The sequence below is a fragment of the Serinus canaria genome, chromosome 3, assembly GCF_022539315.1.
Source record: "Serinus canaria isolate serCan28SL12 chromosome 3, serCan2020, whole genome shotgun sequence".
Lineage (NCBI taxonomy): Eukaryota > Metazoa > Chordata > Aves > Passeriformes > Fringillidae > Serinus > Serinus canaria.
This window is the reverse complement of record NC_066316.1, coordinates 23,079,892-23,100,251: the sequence shown is the minus strand read 5'-3', so window position 1 is coordinate 23,100,251 and position 20,360 is coordinate 23,079,892. Positions and strand designations below refer to the sequence as shown.

The window sequence follows — 20,360 nt, the reverse complement described above, 5'->3', positions numbered from 1 at the left end:
CATCATAAAAAAAGAGTATGATTTGGAATACTGCAAGTTTTCAGCACGGTCTTGCAGACAGATAATGTAATTCTGTTAATTTTGCTGTTACAAGACTGTTACTGCCTGCATTTTTATGTCTTGCTTCCCTTTCATTTTGTATTCTGTGGTTGCAGCAATTAGTTTCCAGTCACAGAAGGAAATGAGCAGCTATCTTGAAACTCCGTTTCCCAGCCCCCTGTCATTTAGAACTGGGTGTAGAAAGTTGTTTCTTGTCCAATTTTTGGGGTGGTGGTGATGACACCTGTCATCTTTTCTCTTGTTGTCACCAGCCTCCACAGTGTTAAGGCAAAGGGCACAAAATCTTCTAATGAAATGGGATTATCTCAGGAATATAATGTGTGGAATATGATTTCCCAAGGGACCAATGCCCTACTCAGAGATTTTTCCACATTAATACCCATCCTGAAAAAAATCAATTACTGCATTTTAGTGCATTTCCGTATAGATTGCTTCAACGTGTACCAAGAATGACTGAGGCTTCTCTGAGAGCCAGTCAAGCCTGGAAGTCTGGCACCAAGTCCTGGATTATGAATCATGACAAGACAACTCAGAAATTCTTGTGTAGTTTCCCTAGCCATCTCCCAAAGGCTGGGAGGGGGCACTGGATGGTGTCACAAGTATCTGTCCCTTTGTGCTGTTCCTGTCACATTAGTCTTTAGTATGTGCAACAGTGGGAGACCATATGTGAAATCCCACTTGGTTAGATTGGATGGCTTCCCAGAGGCCTTGCAGATGGACATAAACTTCAGCCAAATATGGCTGTAGGCTGAGATAACCCGAGAGCTCTGATATGGAGATCAGTTCCCTTGCACAGCTGATCAGCTGGCTTTCCAACCCTCGTGTCCCTTCCTGCTATAAAAAGGGGAGCCAGGAAGGATTCTTTTTGATAGATTTCTCAGAGAAAAACCAAGGGCAAATGGAGCAATATTATATCCGAGAACAGTTTATTGATAGAGGGTAAATGTTCCTACTGGCGCCATTTTTTGCTAACACCAAGTTAATCTTCTTTCTCTTATGCTTGTGGTGCCAGTGGTGCTTGACCATCTTAGCCTTGGTATTTTCTCTGTCCCTTCTAAACACCTCCAAACATTTCCACAAATTGTGCCAAGAAAAATCTCCCCCCCCAGCACTTTAAAGGAATTGTTCTTTGTGAAAAATGAAAACATAGTAAAACAATGTACTAGTTTGAAAGCAAACCAGTGGGAGATCCCAAGTCAGAACTACAATTTAATAGGAAGATTAAGATAAAGGCAGTAATACAGAAACACTGGCTTAAACTGACAGAGTCAAGATACAACCTGATACCCTGTTGGTCAGGGTGGTGGTAGCAATCCTATTAAATGGTGGCTGCAGTCCTGTTAAAATTATAGATGTGGTTGCGTTGAAGCGGTGATCCTGTAGAAGGGTCTGTCTTCCTCTGAAGGTCCAGTGGTGGTTCTGTAGCTCTTGTTCTCTGGGAACTTGGTAGGAAAAGCTGCTTGTGGTGTTCCAAACCTCAGATTCTATCCAGGTAGGAATGCTTTGTTTCTCTCCCATGGCCAAGCATTTCACAATGGGATGATGTAATTTTGTGAGTCATGCAGTGAGACTCGATGGCCCCTTAGCAGATGATATCTCCCTGGAGGGGATCCCCTCATCAGGGATGAGTCCATGGAAGAGATAAAGAACACTGCCCCGCCTGTTTTTAACAGCTTATGAAGATGGTGATAGAACACATACTTTTGGTCACATTGTAACCTAAGACAAACAAACAGCTTGTGAAGGCTCTCGTCTGTCCTTTTAATTATTGAGCTTTGTCTTTTTTTCATCCTTGGTCTGGTGTGATCCCTTGGATGTGTTATACCTAATTTAGGGGTTCTGAGATTAAAAGGACAAAAGTCTTAGCTAATTCATATCTGCAGTGCTTTGCAGGTTTACACCAGGGAGCATCTGAATTTGATTGTGCTAAAAACCCTTTTACAGTGTAATCAAGTGACAGTTCACATCCCAGGGAGTAACCTGCCACTCCAGCTGTACAGCTGGTTTGAGCCCTGAATATTTTGGCTGTAAAATAACAATGATATTTTATAACCTATTTTTTAGAAGAGATTGGAGTATCTGAAAGCCAGGCTGGGTGTTTTAAGGTTGGGACATCTACCAGGATAAAGACTTTGCCATTAGGGTTAATTAATAATTTCCTTGGTTGATAGACTAAAACCAAATCCTGCTCTTCCTGTTCAGTTTGTGTAAAAAGAAAATATTTTTGGGAACTTACTCTCCAATGGGGCTAATTATTCTTTATATTTCACCCATCACATTATAAGCCTTTTAAGAGAAAAGAAAGAAGAAATGTTCTCATTAAATTCTGAAAAAGGTGGTTTTTTTCTGACAAGTTGCTCTTCCTTTGAAGAGACTAATATCCAATGATGGAAATTTTAAAGAATAAATAAAAAAGCTTAGTACAGAACAATTTACTTAAAATTACACTGTCAAAGAGCTTTTCATAATAACTAAAAGAATTCAAAATGTTTGTGATGAAAACACTATTGAAACTGCAACCTGCTTGCTCACCTGGTGGTATTTTTATGTTCTTACTTAATGAACACACTCTGTGTTTTGCTATTGTAAGGCTGCCTGGGAGAGCTGGGCTGGTAGCATTGACTCTTTCCTCAAAGACAGAAGTCTCAGTTGAGCAAATCAGTTCTACACAGCAAGAAAATTAGAAAAAACCTTGAATATGCTTTCAAGTTCTATTAATTCAAATTATTTTCCAGCCTGGAGACTAAAGGGTCCCTAGCAGCTACCATACTTTTGCTGTCTTCTTTTTTTTTTTTGCAGTAGGACCAGACATTTTGGGCACAGTGCCTGTGTGTTGGGGTGCAACTGGATGGGAATCCTCTCCTTAGTAGCTGCGTACACACAGTTCTGGTTTCCCTGTGAGAGCAGTGTGTGTTGATATCCATAGGAGAATGGACTGCTTGGATATATGAGAGTTACCTCTTATACAGGACTGAGCAAAGTCTAACACTTTCCAAATCAAATTGTTCTGGTACCATGCCAGTTCAAACATGAACTCCCTTAGAAGGTAGACATGGCCAAATGAAGCTTGTGTGGACCATTATGAACCTGGACTTTTTCTCTCCAAGAGTAACTTCATCATTCCTGCAACCCCATCATATAAGAGTTCTTGATGAAATGTACCTCTTGGCTGTCAGGTGAAGAAATAACTTCTTAGTTAAGGCCTGTCCAGAGGAAGAAAAGCAGATCCATACTTAGTAGATCTATTTATATATATGAAGCACTGTAACTTAGAGCTGTATGATGTTCCTACCTGAATACATGGAAAAAAATCTTCCCTCTGATAGCTAGAAAAATCTTAGCTGGGAAAAAATTAATCTGAAGAAGTGTAGTTTGAAGCAGGGAATAGTTATGTTTTTTGCCTGCTTGCCTGCCAAAGTGTTGCTGAGGGGCAGAAAATGTTTCCAGAGAAGTTCATGTCCAGTTTTGGTGGTACTGTGGTTATAGACTTTTAACAGTTATATGAGGACAGGTGTAAGACTAAAAGGTGATTGTACCAGTTTGACTGAAGTCCTCTGAAGAATAAGTCCATGTTTTAAACAAGCTTCCTTACCTTGTGCCACAGCTCAGGTGCTGTCCCTTAGCTGTAGCATTTCTCTGTAGCTCATTCTACTTCCAGCCTTGCAGTTTGTCTCTGTGGGTACCAGGTCTGGATCCACAGACTGTTGCTGTGTCCTCTGTGAGTTCTACATTAGTCTTATCCCTCAAAACAGGAACCATTGCTTTTCTTTTTCATTTACATCCTTTTTCAGGCTGACTTACTTTTCATATCATTTTCTAATACAGCTACTATCTGGTGATGGAAAGATACCACTAAGGCTGGAAAAGTTATTGCAAGGGCATAATGGCAGGTACCATGATTGCTCACGGTACACTTTCTGAATCCAGTCCAGCCCTGGTGATGGGAATCTTGACAGCAGAGACAAGCTGCTGTTAGGGCTAGGGGTCAGAGACCTGCAGAGCCTACAGCTCCAGGGACACTGTCCCTTGCAAAAGGCATTGCAAGGGTACTGCTGCAGGGTGCCAACATTGCTGTCTCCACACTTTTTAATCTGGGCCATCTATGGAGATGAGGACCTCTGCTACAGTGCCAGGCTGTCGTTTGGGTTAGGGTTGAGAGAGTAAAAGAGCTTGCAGCTCCAGGCACACTATGGCTGGCAATGGCATGCCAAGGCCATGCAGGCAGGACCCCAGCCATGCTGCTCCTACATCATTGTAATCTGAACCACCCATGGTGATGTGGACCACAGTCCCAGCAATAAGATGCCATCAGGCATAGAGGTAAGGTTGAGAGAGAAAAAGAGCCTAGAGCTCCAGGGACACTTGGGCTGGAAAACACATGCCAGCAGAATCATGGCAGAGTCACAACATTGCTGCCCCCAGACCTTTAAGATTAAGCTTGTGCAAGCAGATGGGCACATAAGTGACAGGCCCAAGCTTGATTACCAGTTAGGGTGAAGAAAAAATAAAATTCTGAAAAGAAGTAAAAACAAATGGAATGGAATGAAGTAAAGAGCAGTGAAATAAACTGAAACTTAATGAAATGATACTCATTGTAATCAGCAGATTTCATTTTGTTTCATGAAATATTGAGATTTCACTTCATGAAAGGAAATAAAATGAGAAATCATGGAATAAAAGAGAAAGAAAGGAAATATAATGAAATGAAATGAAATTTTAAACTATAAAACTACTTATGAAAAGGAAAATTATTGAAATGCAATAGAATGAAGTGAAGTAAGGAGCTGAAGAAAACTTTATGAAAATTATTGAAATGCAATAGAATGAAGAAATGAGCTGAAACTTATATGCATTAAAATCTTGAGATTTCATTCCCCTTCATAAAATCAACCATTTTCATTTCATGAAAGGAAATGATATACTGAGATTTCAATTTTCTAATAATTTCAAAAAGTATATTATTTTACAAACTTTTATTCCATTTTCCTGCACTTCATTTCATTCCAATCCATTCTTAATTTTGTGAAAAGAAATGAAACCTTGAGAATTCAATGATGATCGGTTGGGCAAGGTTTGGTTTCCCTGCACTTCATGTCATCCCACTGTCTTTTCATTGTTTTCACTTTGGTGCAGATTTTTTTTTAAGTATTTCAATTTCTCTATTTCTTCTCCTGTCTTTTCAATGGACTTTGTTCAGTGATTTCAAAATTTCAGTGAGTATAATTTTGGCAAGTTTTGGTCCTTTTCACTGCATCTCATATGGTTAACTCCCTTGAATTCTTACATAACTTTGGATAAGTTCTAAGGGGTATTGTGAGAAAAAACCCAACCCCCTTTGTGTTTAATAGCTAAGTACTTAGAAACTTAGACTCAAACGTGTTGAGCTATCATTCAGACACAATTAAGGTAGCACAGTTAAACTTCACCCCAGGTATGGACCCCATACATAAGTGGTCTCTGCATCCATGGTGAGAACAAGGATGTCAAACCTTTCTTACAGCTGTCATTTCCTGGAAGGAAAGACTTTGTTATCAGTGAAGAAATCCCTTAAAAGGCTCTGAGCAGGAGCTGTGGTTGTCAGGGCTTTAGTTAAGAAAAGCAGGTAGTGTATTGATGATGAGAAGGATGCCTCTGAGATGTTCAGCATGAATCCAACACTGAGCTGCTTAGTTACAATAGTGTAATAACTTACTGCACTTTTTCCAAAAGCAATTTTATGAATTCCCAGTGAAAAGAGTGAAGATCCTTTTCCAGCCTCAGAGCATGAAGCAAGTTCTCAAAGTTATAAGGGACTCATTAAGAGTGCACAGAAACAGTAACTGTGAATTGTAAGGCTCTCTACACAAATACGGCTAAAGGTGTTGAGTCAAAAAATGACTGGCACTTCACAACAAGCCCATTTCAGTGCTGGGAGTCAGAGGAGAGAGGAGCCTTTAAAGATGGGACTCTGTAATGCTGCCAGCTTAGTGTAATGTCCATTTTTCAATAAGCCAAGCCAAACAAGACAAAAAGGATAAACTTGCACATTGTCTCCCTAGAATCCATAACTCTGGGTTTGAGATCTCCAGAGAGAGTTTTCATGTTAATCACCACTTCTTATTGGAAGTGTGTCTTCCAATAACCAAATTAAAGTCATATTTAACTTGGTTATTGGAAGACACACTTAGCTCTCATTGTACATACCATAACTTTCATATATTTCAGTCTTCCAGTTTTAATACTGCTTGTTTGCTATGTGGAGATTTCTTGTCATAGTGGTGATTTCTCCAAAACATACAGAGCTTAGCCTTCTATCTGCTGCTGAACTTCTCACCTGCAGACTCACAGTGGGTGCTGATTGTGTCCTATCATTCAGATGTTGCATGCAGGGGGCATTGCTGTGTGATTTGCAGAGGGTGAATGGAAACAAGAGTCTTGATTCAATGTGTGAGATCTCAGCCTGGGAGAGAAAGCTCTAGGGCATGTATTCCCCATTGGGACTTTACATTAAAAAATAAAACCAGTGAGAAGCCCTATGCTTTAGCCCCCTTGAGAAATCCACTGCTGGGTGAATAAATACTCATTTTGATTTCTTACCCAATGTGAAACCAAAAACAATTGCAAAAACCAGTTTCCTTAAAAATCTGATATTTGCCTTTATTTTTCCAGCTGCAAAATGCCTCATTTTCCCACTTAATTATCTTTTACAACCCCCACCTTGCCTTTTATCCATGGCCATGATGAGGCCTTAGAAATAACTAGGCTCTACCCAGCCCTGGAGTCCTCTTCTGGAGTGCTGTGTCCTGTGCTTGGTGCCTCAGCACAAGGGAGACATGGAGCTACTGAAGTGGGTCTAGAGGAACAAAGACCATTAAGGGACAGGAGCATCGCTTATGAAGTAGGGCTGAAGGAACTGGGCATGTTAGGCTTGGGAAGAGACAACTGAGAGGGGACCTCATCAGTGTATGGAGTTGGGGTGTTAAGATGATGGACCAGGCACTTCTCAGTGGTGACAGGCAATAGGACAAGGACAGTGTGCAGAAACTGATGCAGGAAGTTCCACTTGTATAAGAGGAGGAATATCTTTATTGTTTGGATGACAAAGCATTAGAACAGGTTGTCCAGAGAGGTTATGGAGTCTCCCTCACTGGAGACATTCAAGAACTGTCTGCATGCAATCCTGTGTAATGAGCTCTGGGATGATCTGGCTTGAAGAGGGAGGCTGGACCAGATGACCCACTGTGGTGCCTTCAAACCTCACCCATTCTGTAATTATGTAATAAAGAGTTTTGTAAAAGCTCACCTTGCATAGAAAGGCAGAAGTAAGGGCCTCTTTAAAAGGCCTCCTGTTACCTCTGTCCTTTTTCATTCTGGATTTTTTTTTTCTTAAGTTCCTGATAACCACATTTCAACCTGCCACATAAGAAATGGAGATTTTAACCAAATGGCATTTGAACTTTACAGTCAAAACACACCTCAGGTGCTATGCCAGCTTCAGAAGTGATAGAAGATAAAAAAGGGGACATGAATATCTGCTAGGGACAGACTCTCTGCTACTGATGCCCAATCTGCAAGATGTCTGACCCTCTGTTCATGGAGGCAGGAGGGAGGACACTCATCATCCATTCTAGAAATGAGTAAGCACAGTGCAAACCTTCCAACAGAAGAGACGCTCCTAATTTGTACCAAGAAAACATCTCTACCATCACAAATCATCATTCTGCCTAAGGCTGATTGTTAATTTTGGCCTTAGAGAAAGCTGCCATGTGCACACAGAGTAACACTGCTTTCTTCTCAAATGGAATATGCTTTGAAGAGGCTGCCAGGCCTGTGTAGCTGCTGAGACACGGGGCAAGAGACACATAATACCTCTTACCTCATTGCTGTTCAAATGACAAATAGCACTTTCTACTGCCATTTTCCTGGAGTTTTTGCCCCCAGATTCCACTGCTGTCTGGCAGTGACTATAGGAGTAGTAGAACTTACTTTTCATTCATGCCATCTAAAACTGTGAGGGCTGTGTCAATGCACAAGTATTTGTGCTAGTGATTTTCAGCAGCTCAGTTCACAGCTACTCTTGCAAACTCGTTCACTGAGACTTGTCATGTTGTATTATATTAGAAAGCATGAATAAGGGTGGGGAAAAAAATAATTGTCTAATGTAGAATTCCAGACAGTGAAGTCTTCCAGCTGGGGCTGCTGTCAAGTTTGTCAGTGTTCCTGCTCCCTGGGCCGGGCAGTGAACCTTGTGGAAGGATAACTATCACCTGGTCCATACAGGGCTTTTGAATGTCACCACATAACTAGTGATAAAGATGTCCTTTTCAGAGTAACCTGTAAAATCTGTGCCTTGTTGTACCCATTCCCTTTTGTAGCTGGCAGACTGCTGGTGTTATGCAGCCATCTAGAGGGCCTGGTGTCTGTGCCGGCTTCAGACAGGTGACCAGAAACCACAAAACTGCAGGAAAAACAAACTCTGCTGACCCTTAGCGGCTGTAACTCAGCTGCAGTGCTTTGGAAATGTTTTTACAAGTTCAGGGCTGCTGGTCTGGGGATGTTATGCAGTCTGTTATCAGGTTTTTTTTGGTGGGGAGTGGGGGAAGGTACTAACTAACCCAATGAGGATAATAGATTAGGGGAGCACTGTCAGCAGAGAATAGCATTTGGGCATCATAGAGGAGAACATCCCTAGCCCTGAGATTTTACAGCAGTTCCACAGAGTAAAATGCAATTCATATATCTAGGGGCTACCACAATTGACACCATAAACTGAAGGTGAGTCATTAACTCTGGCAAAGAGAGGCAGAAAGAAAAAAATGGAGGAAAAGGCACAAATCATTCAAAATTATCCTAGGCTCTGATGGACAAATACAATTATTGGAGATATTAGGAGATGCATGTCTAGTTAAGATAGGGAAGACAACTCCTTGTACTGATGAGACTGATAACTGACTGGAGCAGAGTGGCTGGAAAATGGCCCAGTGGAAAAGGATCCAGGGGTGCTGGTTGGGAGCCAGCTGAACATGAGCCAGTGTGTGGCCAGGTGGTCAAGAGGGCATTCTGGCTTGTACCAGCAATAGTGTGGCCAGCAGGACCAGGGCAGTGATTGTCCTGTACTGGGCAATGTGAGGCCACACCTTGAGTGCTGTGTCCAGTTCTTAGCCCCTCACGACAAGTAAGATCTTGAGGCACTGGAGCATGTTCAGAGAAGGGCAATGGAGCTTGTGAAAAGTCTGGACAATGAGTCCTGTGAGGAGCAGCAGAGGGAGCTGGGGGTGTCCAGCCTGGAAGAATGATGCTCAGGGGAACTGTATCACCCTCTTCAACTGCCGGAAAGGAGGGAGCAGCCAGGTAGCTGTCAGTCTCTTCTCCCAAGCAACTCCTGACAGGACAAGAGGACATAGCCTCAAGCTCCATAAGAGGAGGTTCAGGTTGGACATTGGGAAGAATTTCTTCATGAAAAGGGTAGTTAAGCATTAGAACTGGCTGCCCAGGGAGGTGGTGGAGCCACCCTTCCAGAAGTGTTGAAGAAATGACTGGTTGTGGCACTTAGCACTACGGTTTAATTGACATGGTGGTATTCATCCCAAAGGTTGGGCTTGATGATCTTGGAGGTTTTTGTCAGCCTTAATGATTTTGTGATTCTTTGCCTTCACCTGGAGTATCAGATAGAAGTCTGGCTTTCAAAGATCCCAGAAAAAGGAATTGGAGGGTGCAGCATGTGATCAGGGGAACAGAAATATTATTTTGCAAGAGAAACTTAAAGATCTAGCAAGAAAATGTCTCATAGGATATGAAGTATTTAAAATTAAAATATGTCACCACTGATCTCAGCAACAGAGAGGGTTAAAAGTCAGTGCAAGATCAGATGAGCATAGATTGCTCAAACCTTTGGGATTGGAAAGTCAGAACGCTTTTAACTCCAGGAACAGTGAGGTTCATTAGTCATGTCTGCAGTGCCAGGAGGAGGAAGCCCTTGCTAAAATGCAGGTTGATCCAGGAGGGAGTTGTCACCACCAGCATTTCTAACCTCATGCTCTTGCTTTGGTGGTGCTGTTCAGACCTGCTGATTGATCAGATTGTGTCATGATAATGGTAAAAACAGTGCTCCAGCACAAATGTGCCTTGTACTCTGGCGAGAAGGCTGTGAAAGGCTGTTATGGACACCCCGTAGTGGTGTGTGCAGGCTGTAGTTGTGTGTGAACCCTGCATGTGTGCACCCTGTAGGCGTATGCATGACCTATAAGTGTATTTACACCCTGTAGGCGTGTGCATGCCCCGTGGCTGTGTATGCACAGCCTGTAGGTGTATGCACACCCTGTAGTTGCGTGCACACCCTATAAGGGTATTTACACCCTGTAGCTATATGCACACCCTATGGCTGTGTATGTACACCCTGTAGGTGTATGCACATGCTGTGGCTATGTATGCACACCCTATAAATATATTTACACTCTGTAGCTGTGTATTTACACCCCGTAGGTATATGCGCACCCCATAAGTGTATTTACACTCTGTAGCTGTGTATTTACGTCCTGTAGTTGTATGCACATCCTGTAGCTGTGTATCTACACCCCGTGGGTGTATGCACACCCTATAAGTGGATTTACACCCCCTGGGTGTGTATTTATACCCTGTAGGTGTATGCACACTCTGTAAGTGTATTTACACCCCATACCTGTGTATTTACACCCCGTGGGTGTATGCACACCCTATAAGTGTATTTACATCCCGTGGCTGTGTATTTATACCCTGTAGGTGTATGCACACCCTATAAGTGTATTTACATCCCGTGGCTGTGTATTTACACCCCACTGGTGTATGCACACCCTATAAGTGTATTTACACCCTGTAGGTGTGTGCACACCCTATAAGTGTACTTACACCCGTAGCTGTGTATTTACACCCCGTAGGTGTGCGCACACCCTATAAGTGTATTTACACCCTGTGGGTGTGCGCACACCCCCACCTGCCTAGCGGCGCACCCCCCGTGGGTGAGCGGGCTGCAGCGCCGCCCAGCGTTCGGTCCCGGGCGCGCAGCGCCGGCAGCTCCGCCCCGCTCCCGCCCCTGCCGTCCCTCCGCGGGGCGGGCCCCGGGCACGGCCGGGCGCGGGGTCGCTCGAGTGGCGGGAGCGGCCGGACGCGGGGCTGCTCACTCGCCTGCGGGTGTGGAGCCTCCGGTCAGCCCGCCCGAGCCCGCTGCTGCCACTCCTTCCTCTCCCGGCGGCACAGCCATCCTCAGGTAAGGGGGCAGCGGCGTCTCCCCTCCCTTCCCGTCTGTCCCGAGTCGGTGGAGCCGCCGGGATCCGGTCCTTGTTCTGTCCCGAGGGTCCCGCCGGCCGTGGGCAGTGCCGAGCCCTCGGACCCGCGGCCTCTGCAGCCGGCGCTGCCGGGCATGGCTCGCCTGCCCTCCCGGTAGCTGCGGGCGGAGCGGAGCGGGGCCGCCTCTTAGCCCGGGCCCGGCAGCGAGCGCTGCTCCTGGAGCCGCGGAGCCGTGCCCAGTGTCCCGCTGCTCGGTGCCCGTCTGCCCTCGCCAGAAAACCGCTCCCGTCTCTTTCCCCTCAGGAGGCGGCCGGTGGGAGCAGCTCCGTGCCGATGCTGCTGCCGGCCTGGGAACTGTGCCTCTACGGGCTCCTGACCGTGGGCTCCCACCTCTACGCTTTCTACGAGGCGCACCAAGTGTCCCGAAGTAAGTGTGCGACGTGGGCGTGCTTGCTCGGGCACGGCTTCCCGCCCGTGGCTGGCGAGGCTGTTTGGTGTGAGTTCTCTTCTCTGGTCGGTTTCTACTTTGTTCCTGTGCGAGAAGCCCCTGTGTTCTTTCCAGCGATCAACCTGCTCTATGCAAGGAAGCAGTAAGCAAATGCCACCTGAGCAGAGTGTTTTGTCCCAGGGCTTTTTTGCCTTTGAGTGCTCGGACTACCCTCGGTAATGCTGTACTCGGACGTGGCTGTCAGGGAAAAGATGAGGGAGACCTCTGAAGCTATTCAGGGAAAATTCAGGAAAGTTGGGTTTGAATTGTCTTGTTTTCCCTTTCTAGTCACCAACAGCCCCTTGTGCGTGGTTCAGAAGCAGCTGTGCCTTCTGGTGGTACTTGCCAAGGTCTGCATCTGAAAGAGGCCCTAGGGCAAGTTGGTGTTCTCTGCCTGGTGCTCTGGGGCTCTGGTGCTGAGTCCAGGGCTCAGAGCAATGGTTGGGTTGTCTGTAGAGTTTTGGGGTCAGCTTGTTTTCAAACACCTACCTCTGCCTTGTGTAACCTCTTGGTAGCTGCTGTGGTGGCTTGGTTTGGAGCTGGGGACCTGTGTATTGCAGAGCAATGCTGGGATTTGAAACAAATTAACTACAATTTGTTGATGAAAAGAAGCTGTGTTATAGCACATTGCTATTTAAATGGAAATAAAAGTTGTATTATAAAAGTATAGCAAACTAGAGAGCCTTTGCAGGGAATATACATTGCATCTTGTTAGGCTTTAATCAACAAGGTTCTACATTAATCACTCTACCTGGCTCTTGAAAGCACTCAAGGGAAGAACAGAAGAGCCAGAAAAGTGTTTGTAGAGCAGTGGAAGGAGTTCTGTGTAACTGGGTACAGAGCTGTGCACCCATGGTCTTGCACCCAGCAAGTCATCTGCAGAAGTGACAAAATGTGGTGGCACCAAGCTCTAGCAGCAGCTTCTCTGAGCAGCTCTTGCCTGTTTTGGCTGTACTGGCCACTCTTGGGTCTGTGTCCCCCTTCTGCTCTGGTGGGAGACACCAGGCAGTTCTGAAAAATGGTGAGTGAGGATTAGTGCAGGTCTTGTGTGCTAAAAGGTGGGGTGCTGCTACTGTCCCTGTTGCCAGGGGGAATCAATCACTGGTTCTGGGAAACTGCTTTGCCATTACTGTGGGGCACAGCTGGGCCCCCCACCTAGTGAGCAGTGATGTGGTGACTTGCTCTTCCCTGGATGTGGGTATCCTCACTGCTGGAGACCATGTGGGAAGGTGTTGCCCTTGAGCAGCAAAGAACCCACCCCTGACTCTTCCTGCTCTGGCTGCTGTGTCCTTACCAAAGGTTTGCTCTTCCCTGCAGAGTATGAAGCTGCAATGGACAGAAGGTTTGGGCTGGACCCAGGGACTCTCTTCCGGGGGCTAAAAAAGGTAGGAGGGGTGACATTGTCTTGCTTTGTGGGAATAATCATGCCTCCATGCCCTTTGCTCATCCAAGCTTCTGATTTAGCTTTACAAGTTATTAGTAGCATGCAGATTTGGATATTTATAGGTAATTTTAGTCTGATGTTTCTGGTGGGGAAGAGAGACTGGCTGGGTGTGTCTGGACCTAAGAATCATAACCAAAGTTCTGTTCCTTTTCTTGATCCCTGGCTTAAGTGTTTATCCTTTGCTATGGATCTTGATAACCCTCTCTTTTACTGTTTGGCCTTAAAACTCTGATCAACATTGACACTTCCTGTAACCTTCTCCCCCTTTTTCTTGGTTTTCTTGTTACTGGGTGATTTGGATAATGCTTAATGTCAATTAACATATTTTTCTCTTGGTTAGCCTGTGCTATAGGAGGAGAACAGATTTTAAGGTGTAAGGTCTTAAATATACATAGTTGGTATTAAAAAACCCCAAAAATAAAACAATAAGAAAACTGGCAAACAAAACAAAAAACCTCTACCCCAAACAAAAAACCACATCCCTACCCCCCCTTGCTTGCATTTCTTCAAAAGTTTGTGAGGTCAAAAGCAAATAATGCAACTAATCTTAAGGATTGCTTACACAAAAGCAGGAACGCATGTCTGTAAGTGTTTTGGTGTTTAGGCCTGCCATCACTGCTGGTAATGGAGCTTTGATAGGAGCTTTTTAGAAGGCTTTAAGGCAGTTGAGATGAACTTTTAGTAAGGCTCTGTATTGGGCGTGGGGCTACTGGCTGATCCCTTTTACCTAATTTAGATAAAAATCTCCTGTCACAGGTAACTCCAGCTGACCTAACTCCATCTCATTGCAACTAGACTTTGCTGAAATGGGGAGTTAAACTTTTCTTCCAGCAAAGTACCTTTCTACTGCAGTTCTTGGTATTCCAAGGCAGAGCAGAGTTGCTCTCTGAATCCCTCAGGAGAGCTGAAGTTGCTCAGCTTCATCACCAGTGTGAGGCTTAGGAGGCACAACACCATGTAAAGCTCTGTTTTCTTGAACTTTGCTCCATTGGAGGTGAAAATGATGCAGAGTTCACTGCTGTAAGTGATCCAACTGGATTGCTGAAATGGTGTTCCTGAGATGTGGCAGTTCTGCTGGGTACCACACAGCAGTCATATTACGGAGGTATTCCTTTGTCCCTTATGGCCAGGTACACATAGTGACCAGTTCCCTTCATGCCACAGGACCCCATGGACTTTGAGTGGAGCTACTGGGTTGAATGGGGAAGGGAACGTATACTGTGGCTTCTGGCTGGTCACCTGCTGGTATCACAGATGTCCAGGCTCTTGGTGGAGAAGGTATGTAGGGATTTTCTTCACAGTGGGGAGTTTCTGATGGGTTTGTTTACTGTGGACATGGGAAGCTTTGCAGTGAGGCCACTGACAGTAGTAAATCTCATCCTGTGGTGTCAATTGTGTGTGGGGGTTGGTTGCCTTAATATTTGGAGACTTCAGCCTCCAACCTCTAAAAGCCTCTGCCTTGTTGTAAGCCATTTAACAGCATTGTTTGACTTGTACACATAAGAATGGTGCAGTTGTTCCTTTATGAAGGAAGTATGTAAAGTGATGGCTGCTTGGGTTTTGGCATGATTGCTAAATGATTGTATGATTGTGAGAAATTATTTGTGTGGTGTCACACCTGCTAGTCTGGGGAAGGAAAGAAAGAAGGTATGCCCTCCTTCAAATTCGGGAGGCTCTGATTTTCACATGATGCTACTACAGAAACACCCTCCCTTTCACTTTTAGGGGTATGGTTGGGTTCCTGTGTTTTTTCACCTGTGTTCCTCACCTTGTTGACCATATTTGTCTGTACTGCAGAACCTGTGTAGGCAGCACAGGTATTGAGTGCCTTTTTTTTTTAGAAATAATTAAAGATTGTTAACTTTTCTTTTTCTGACAGTATAAACCATGGTGCTTGATGGTTTATGGAATGGCTGCCTGCTGGTTGTTACTGGGAATCAAGGGCTTTGCTGTCATTTTGTTACATGCAGCTATTTCCTTTGCTGTGGCTCAGTTTCAGCTGTCACTCCTGACATGGTTGTGCTCCCTCATCCTTCTGGCCACTTTACGCATACCAGCTGTGGAAGAAACCAAGGTAATGTGAGAAGGACTAATTTAGCATCAAATTAATTGTGGTGGTGGTTGTCTATAATGGCATCTATCTCTATGGCAGTATACTGTCCCTTCAGTTAATATAAGCAGGGGTTGGTTTGAGGAATCCTAAGCAGTAGCACTGCAGTGACTCATGCTGGAGCTTCTCCAGTTAGTCACATTGCTCTATCATGGTGGCCAGTGCATTGGAATAAAAGTATGTCCCTTAATGTGTAAGTGGTATTCAGTAGAGCTGGACTATGATAGTGCTTCACTAGTGCTTTATTAAACACATTTCATTGGAGCTCTAATCATGCCAATTTAAGGTGCTGGGTTTTGGGTTTGTGTCCAGGAGTTACTCAGTTAAGTGTGCCTGTACTTATTGGTGACTGTGACTTCTGCAGGGAGGAAGACTTTCTCCTGCAGTGTGAGTTGTACCAAATGAGTTACTTGCATCAATGAGCTGTAAGCAAGCTCAGTTTTTCTGTTTGTCTAGTGGCTTTTTCTGGGTAGTACAGATATGGAAAAACTGTTGGCCAGTTGTGAGGAAGTGTCCTGTATTTTATTGGACCAATGGGAAAAACAGGACATTTGTTATAAGGGTTGTTGCCCTGATGTTCATGGAGAGGGGGAATGAGTGTGTAGAATCTCTTTATGTGGTGTGGTCAATTTTGTGATTTGCTCTGCTGAGGAGAGCAATACAAATTGTCAGTCAGCCAAGCTACATTTGCTGATGTTTCCAAGTTTTTTGCCAATGATTGGTTTTTTTGTTTGCAACATGTGTAATACCAAGTGTCAACGAATCAATAAATGCTCAGTCACATTTTTTCCAGCCTGAAGTTTCTCAGGAGTACTGATTTTCTTTACATCTAGCTTCAGCTCTAGTAGTCCCTTAGCTATCAATTGTGTTGCCAGCTGGTTTGGATACTGTAGTACTGGACTAAATCTGAGGTAGATAATGTTTCATTTTTGTAAGAAGAGCTCTCTTGCTGTCCTGGTACTTCACAGCCTGACATGTTTCTGAAACCAAGCTGTTGTCTCTTTATGCTGGCTGCAGTAGCTCTGGAGGACCTTTCTCCACCAAAAGCCAGTGCTTGTTGTTCATGTGTTTAGTGCTGTTCACTTTAGATACTCATTCCTGCTGCTATTTGCTTCCCTTTCTTCCTGCTGCTGCTGACCCCAAAAGCTGAGATCTGAGTAGACATTGCTGTCTTGCCATAGAGAAAAAACAGCCTTGCACCATCATGATCTGGCTTTGTTTTGTTTTGCAGAGAAGGTGGTATGACACTGAGAATGAGTATTATCTGCTGCTCTTCACTGTGTCTGTCCGCTGCCTCTTCTGCACTAGCTTCTGCCTGGAGTACTGCTGGCATGCACCTGCCCAGAAGTCATCCCACTCATTCCCCTGGATGCTGGCATATGTGTTTTACTATCCTACATTCCACAATGGACCCCTCGTGAATTTTGATGAATTCAGTAAACAGGTAACAGTGGTGGTTGTTCGGTTGTCCAAAGCTGTCTTCCACATAATTATAAAATCAAGAAATAATACTATAGGAATGTTATAATTTTGAGTAATCACGAGAACTTTTGTAGTGTCATCTATATCAGCTTTTAACACAAGCCTGTCTCCCCAAGTTCTTCTACTTCACAGCATGCTCTTGTCTGACATCAGATTCATCCCTTCAACCAGGGAGCCAGTGACATGCTTTGTTACATTTGGAGAGTGTTCATATTTTAGCATGCAGCTTTGGGACTGGTTTTTTTGTTTTCTTCTTCATCAGGTGAAATAAAGCTAATGTTTTCAGCATAAGCTTGCTCTTGACTCGGAAACAGATTTCAGAGCCACAGAAAGCTGATAGATTGTATTGGGAATTCCTGAAAACTCCAGTTTCTCCTCACATTGATGTGAAAACAGCTGATTACTTACTAGGAGCACTTTGCTTCAACTGAGCAGCTTGTTTAAAATACAAGACCTACAAACTGTACTGAATGCTTTTCTTAGTCCCTTGCAGGCTTCTTTTCAAGCCTGCTTTTTACATGATGGGAAAGGTCCATGTTTTCATCCTTTATTGCTTTCCATATTTTCTTACATTCTTGAGTAAGAAGTGGTATCACAACCTGTTATGTCTATAATTACACTTATTGTGTCAAAGTAGATTAGTGAACATTTCAAACCATAAAACTGCTTTTTCAGTTTATGCATAGAAGCCTAGGGATTGCTTTCTTCTGTTTATACTTGGGAATTTTCTGTTGAAACCAAAGCAAATACTGGGTTTTATGAAAGTGAAACTAGATTCCAGTGGATCCTTGAGTGAAAAGTCCTATGCTCAATTGTTTTCACTTGCTTTGGAAGATGCAAGGTGGTATGTTGTTGTCTTGGGCTGGATATTGTGGGAAAAGTCCACACAGACTTGCATAGAAATAGAGGTAGTATTTTTTTACTAAGTATTGTTTTGTAGCTTCTGAATTGTATTAAATTCCAGCTAAATCCTTGTACACCAGGAGAGGGACTGTTGTACTTTCTTTCCAAGGATGGCTTCAGAAGGCCTATGAGACTCCAAGCTGAAAACAGCTTGGGGATAGCTGATAGGAAAACCTGGGGGAGCCTTGCTTTGAAATTTAGCTGACCTGATATGGCTTAGCAAAAAACCATGCAAAGAGCACACATATTCTTGGTGTAAGAAGAAAAAGAAAGATCGAGAATAATATGTCTGTATTTGCAGAAGGTTCTCCTTAAATATGTACAGATATTTGTAGTTAAAGCCATGAAGAAGATGGAACAAACTGAACAACCCTAATGTGTTTGCTGAAGGGTATTGTCAGGGCTCTTATCTGAGCAGAGGGTATTACCTTGGCAGATGAGATCAGGAAAGGGTTTCAAAGCATGCAGTGCCCAGAAGTTGATTCAAAATGCACAATACAAAGAGAATCTTTATTGATGCTCTTGTAGGAGACCACTCTGAGAACCCCTTAACTGAAGCTGGGATGAGGGTCTTGCTGAGCACACTGGAAAGCAGAAATTTTGGAGCTGCAGACAGTGAACTGCTGTATGACCCAAAGAGTGTAATAGCAGTTCTGGAAATTGGCATCCACTGCCAGGCAAAAATGAGACACTGACACTTTGTCACTGGCTGTGTGGAATTTCTGCGTTGAAGCAAGGCATAGCAGTTCTAGACTGCTGTGGGGGGTTTGAAGGGCTGTTGTGCAAATCCCTGTGATAAAATGGTAGTCTCCAAGCTTTCACATTGTCATGTAGCTGGTACAAAGGAGCCCTCCAAATGAGTGTGCATGTTAACTACTGTGCTTGGGACTGAGGGAGGGCCTGTGCAGATGAGTTGCTTACTTCTCTTGTATGTGCATTTTTGGTGGCCAGTTAGAGACTGGAGAAGGAAATGTTGCACACAATAATGGATGTGTAACTCATGACTGCATTTTTAGGCAATCCTATGTTTCTCGTTTTAGATTCTGTTCTCTTTTATTGTGGAAAGGTGGTGCAATAATAATATGCCAATATGCCAATAATGTGCCAGTTAGCAGTCTAAGAGTTTGGAGCCTCTTGAGAAGCCTGTCAACTGCAAACTTTGCCTTATTGGATATTTAACTTGCACTTCCATTTTCTCTGCACATTCTTTAGATCTGGCTGACTTTGGTTATGCTATGGGAGAAAAATTAGGAATTGTCCTCAAGTCATTGATTCTTTGCAGTTGGTAGAAGTTGGAGGTATTTTAAGAGTAAGCAGTCAGTATTCCTGTGTGGAAGGGCTACTGCTTGAAAAACCTTCTTCATAGCTGTAATTTCTCTAATCTTTTTATATTGTCTCCAGAGTTCAAATTGCAGGAGTTAAAGTCTCATGTCTGAATTTTGTTCAGGTTAACAGCAGGTGTCTTTTTTACAACAGTTAGGTGCAATGTGCATGCACATTTGGCTTCTTGTTGGTTTCTACTGCTTACTGAAATTGAGACTGGAGAGACCAGTCTCCCTCGAGAGTGTGTGAGGAGTTTCCAAATGGTGTAGTCAAAAGTTCCCAGGATAAGTATTTTGAGTAAAATGGTCAGTTTTGTGCCAGGTAACCTCTTTGGATTTCTTCTTCAGATGAGGAGACAAGAAGCTTTCAGTGTGAAGACCAATCTCATAATCTTCATTGTGGGCATAATTCGTATTTTCTTTTGGTGGTGCCTGGCTGAGCTGATGATTCACCTCATGTATATCCATGCTCTCTACAGTAGTGCTCTGCCTTTGGAATCTGCGTCTTACTGGGCCTTGGGTGAGTATAGAAACAGTAGCAGAAATCTTTCTACTTCCCTCAGTTCAAGAGCCCCAGTCTGCATCTCTTTTATGCCTATTTGTAGGTACTTAAATGTAGCACATTATAACCAGCCACTGTCAGAAAGGTGGTTACAGACTCTTAATATAACATGTGGATTCTCCATAAGCTTAGTTGAACTTAGTGAGCTGCTTCCTAAATTAAAAAATATTCTGTACTTTTTCCAGTTTAGACTATGTCTCTAAACTTTGGTCCAAGGTGATTCTCCCCCTCAAGTCGTAGAAGTGGACGCTTAAAAGGAGTTTATTTGTTGTGGGGATGAAGAAGGGGAGGTGTTAAGAATTATTTTTATCTCCTTCTGACTGATGTTTCTATGCATTCATGTTGAAAAGTAAAAGGACAGAACTTGTAAAAATAGTAGAGGGAAGGACTTGCAAATAAGGTAACCTGAAAGTAGTAGTCAGTGCCTCTCAGTTCTGTTTTCCTGCTTGGCTTTCCCCATTTCTACCTTGTCTACAGCTTCCTGGTATTTCATTAAAATGCCCAGCTGTGAGGAAAAAGACATCTGACAAATGCAGTGTAAATCAGCAAAAGCTTCAGGTGATGGTATGTAAACAACTAGCAAATGTAGTTGATTTGATTCCTGCCCCCACTTTCCAAGCTGTATCACCAGGTAGGAAGAAGAAAAGCAAAGAAACACCAGACCTTAAAACTGGTTTCTGAAAAAGCCTTGGTGATTTCTGACTTGCAGGAGGTGTCTCTTACACCTGGGATTGATACACAGACTGGTA

The 20,360-nt window shown here is 43.7% G+C and overlaps 1 protein-coding gene across 3 annotated transcripts in view; it reads left to right on the top strand.

The window, feature by feature from the left end:
* The window catches only part of HHAT (hedgehog acyltransferase), a 183,027-nt gene that overhangs the window by 21,789 nt on the left and 140,878 nt on the right, over positions 1–20,360 (top strand). The window contains exons 1-7 of one of the 3 annotated variants that reach the window (XM_050972689.1): positions 11,145–11,281; positions 11,605–11,728; positions 13,106–13,173; positions 14,397–14,510; positions 15,112–15,306; positions 16,574–16,786; positions 19,398–19,569. In XM_050972689.1, the coding sequence (XP_050828646.1) occupies positions 11,635–11,728; positions 13,106–13,173; positions 14,397–14,510; positions 15,112–15,306; positions 16,574–16,786; positions 19,398–19,569 (856 nt within the window). In that variant the 5' untranslated portion in view covers positions 11,145–11,281; positions 11,605–11,634. Of the gene's footprint in view, positions 1–11,144; positions 11,282–11,604; positions 11,729–13,105; positions 13,174–14,362; positions 14,511–15,111; positions 15,307–16,573; positions 16,787–19,397; positions 19,570–20,360 lie in introns of those variants that run through there. The other 2 variants (XM_050972690.1, XM_050972691.1) reach the window with 2 other exon arrangements.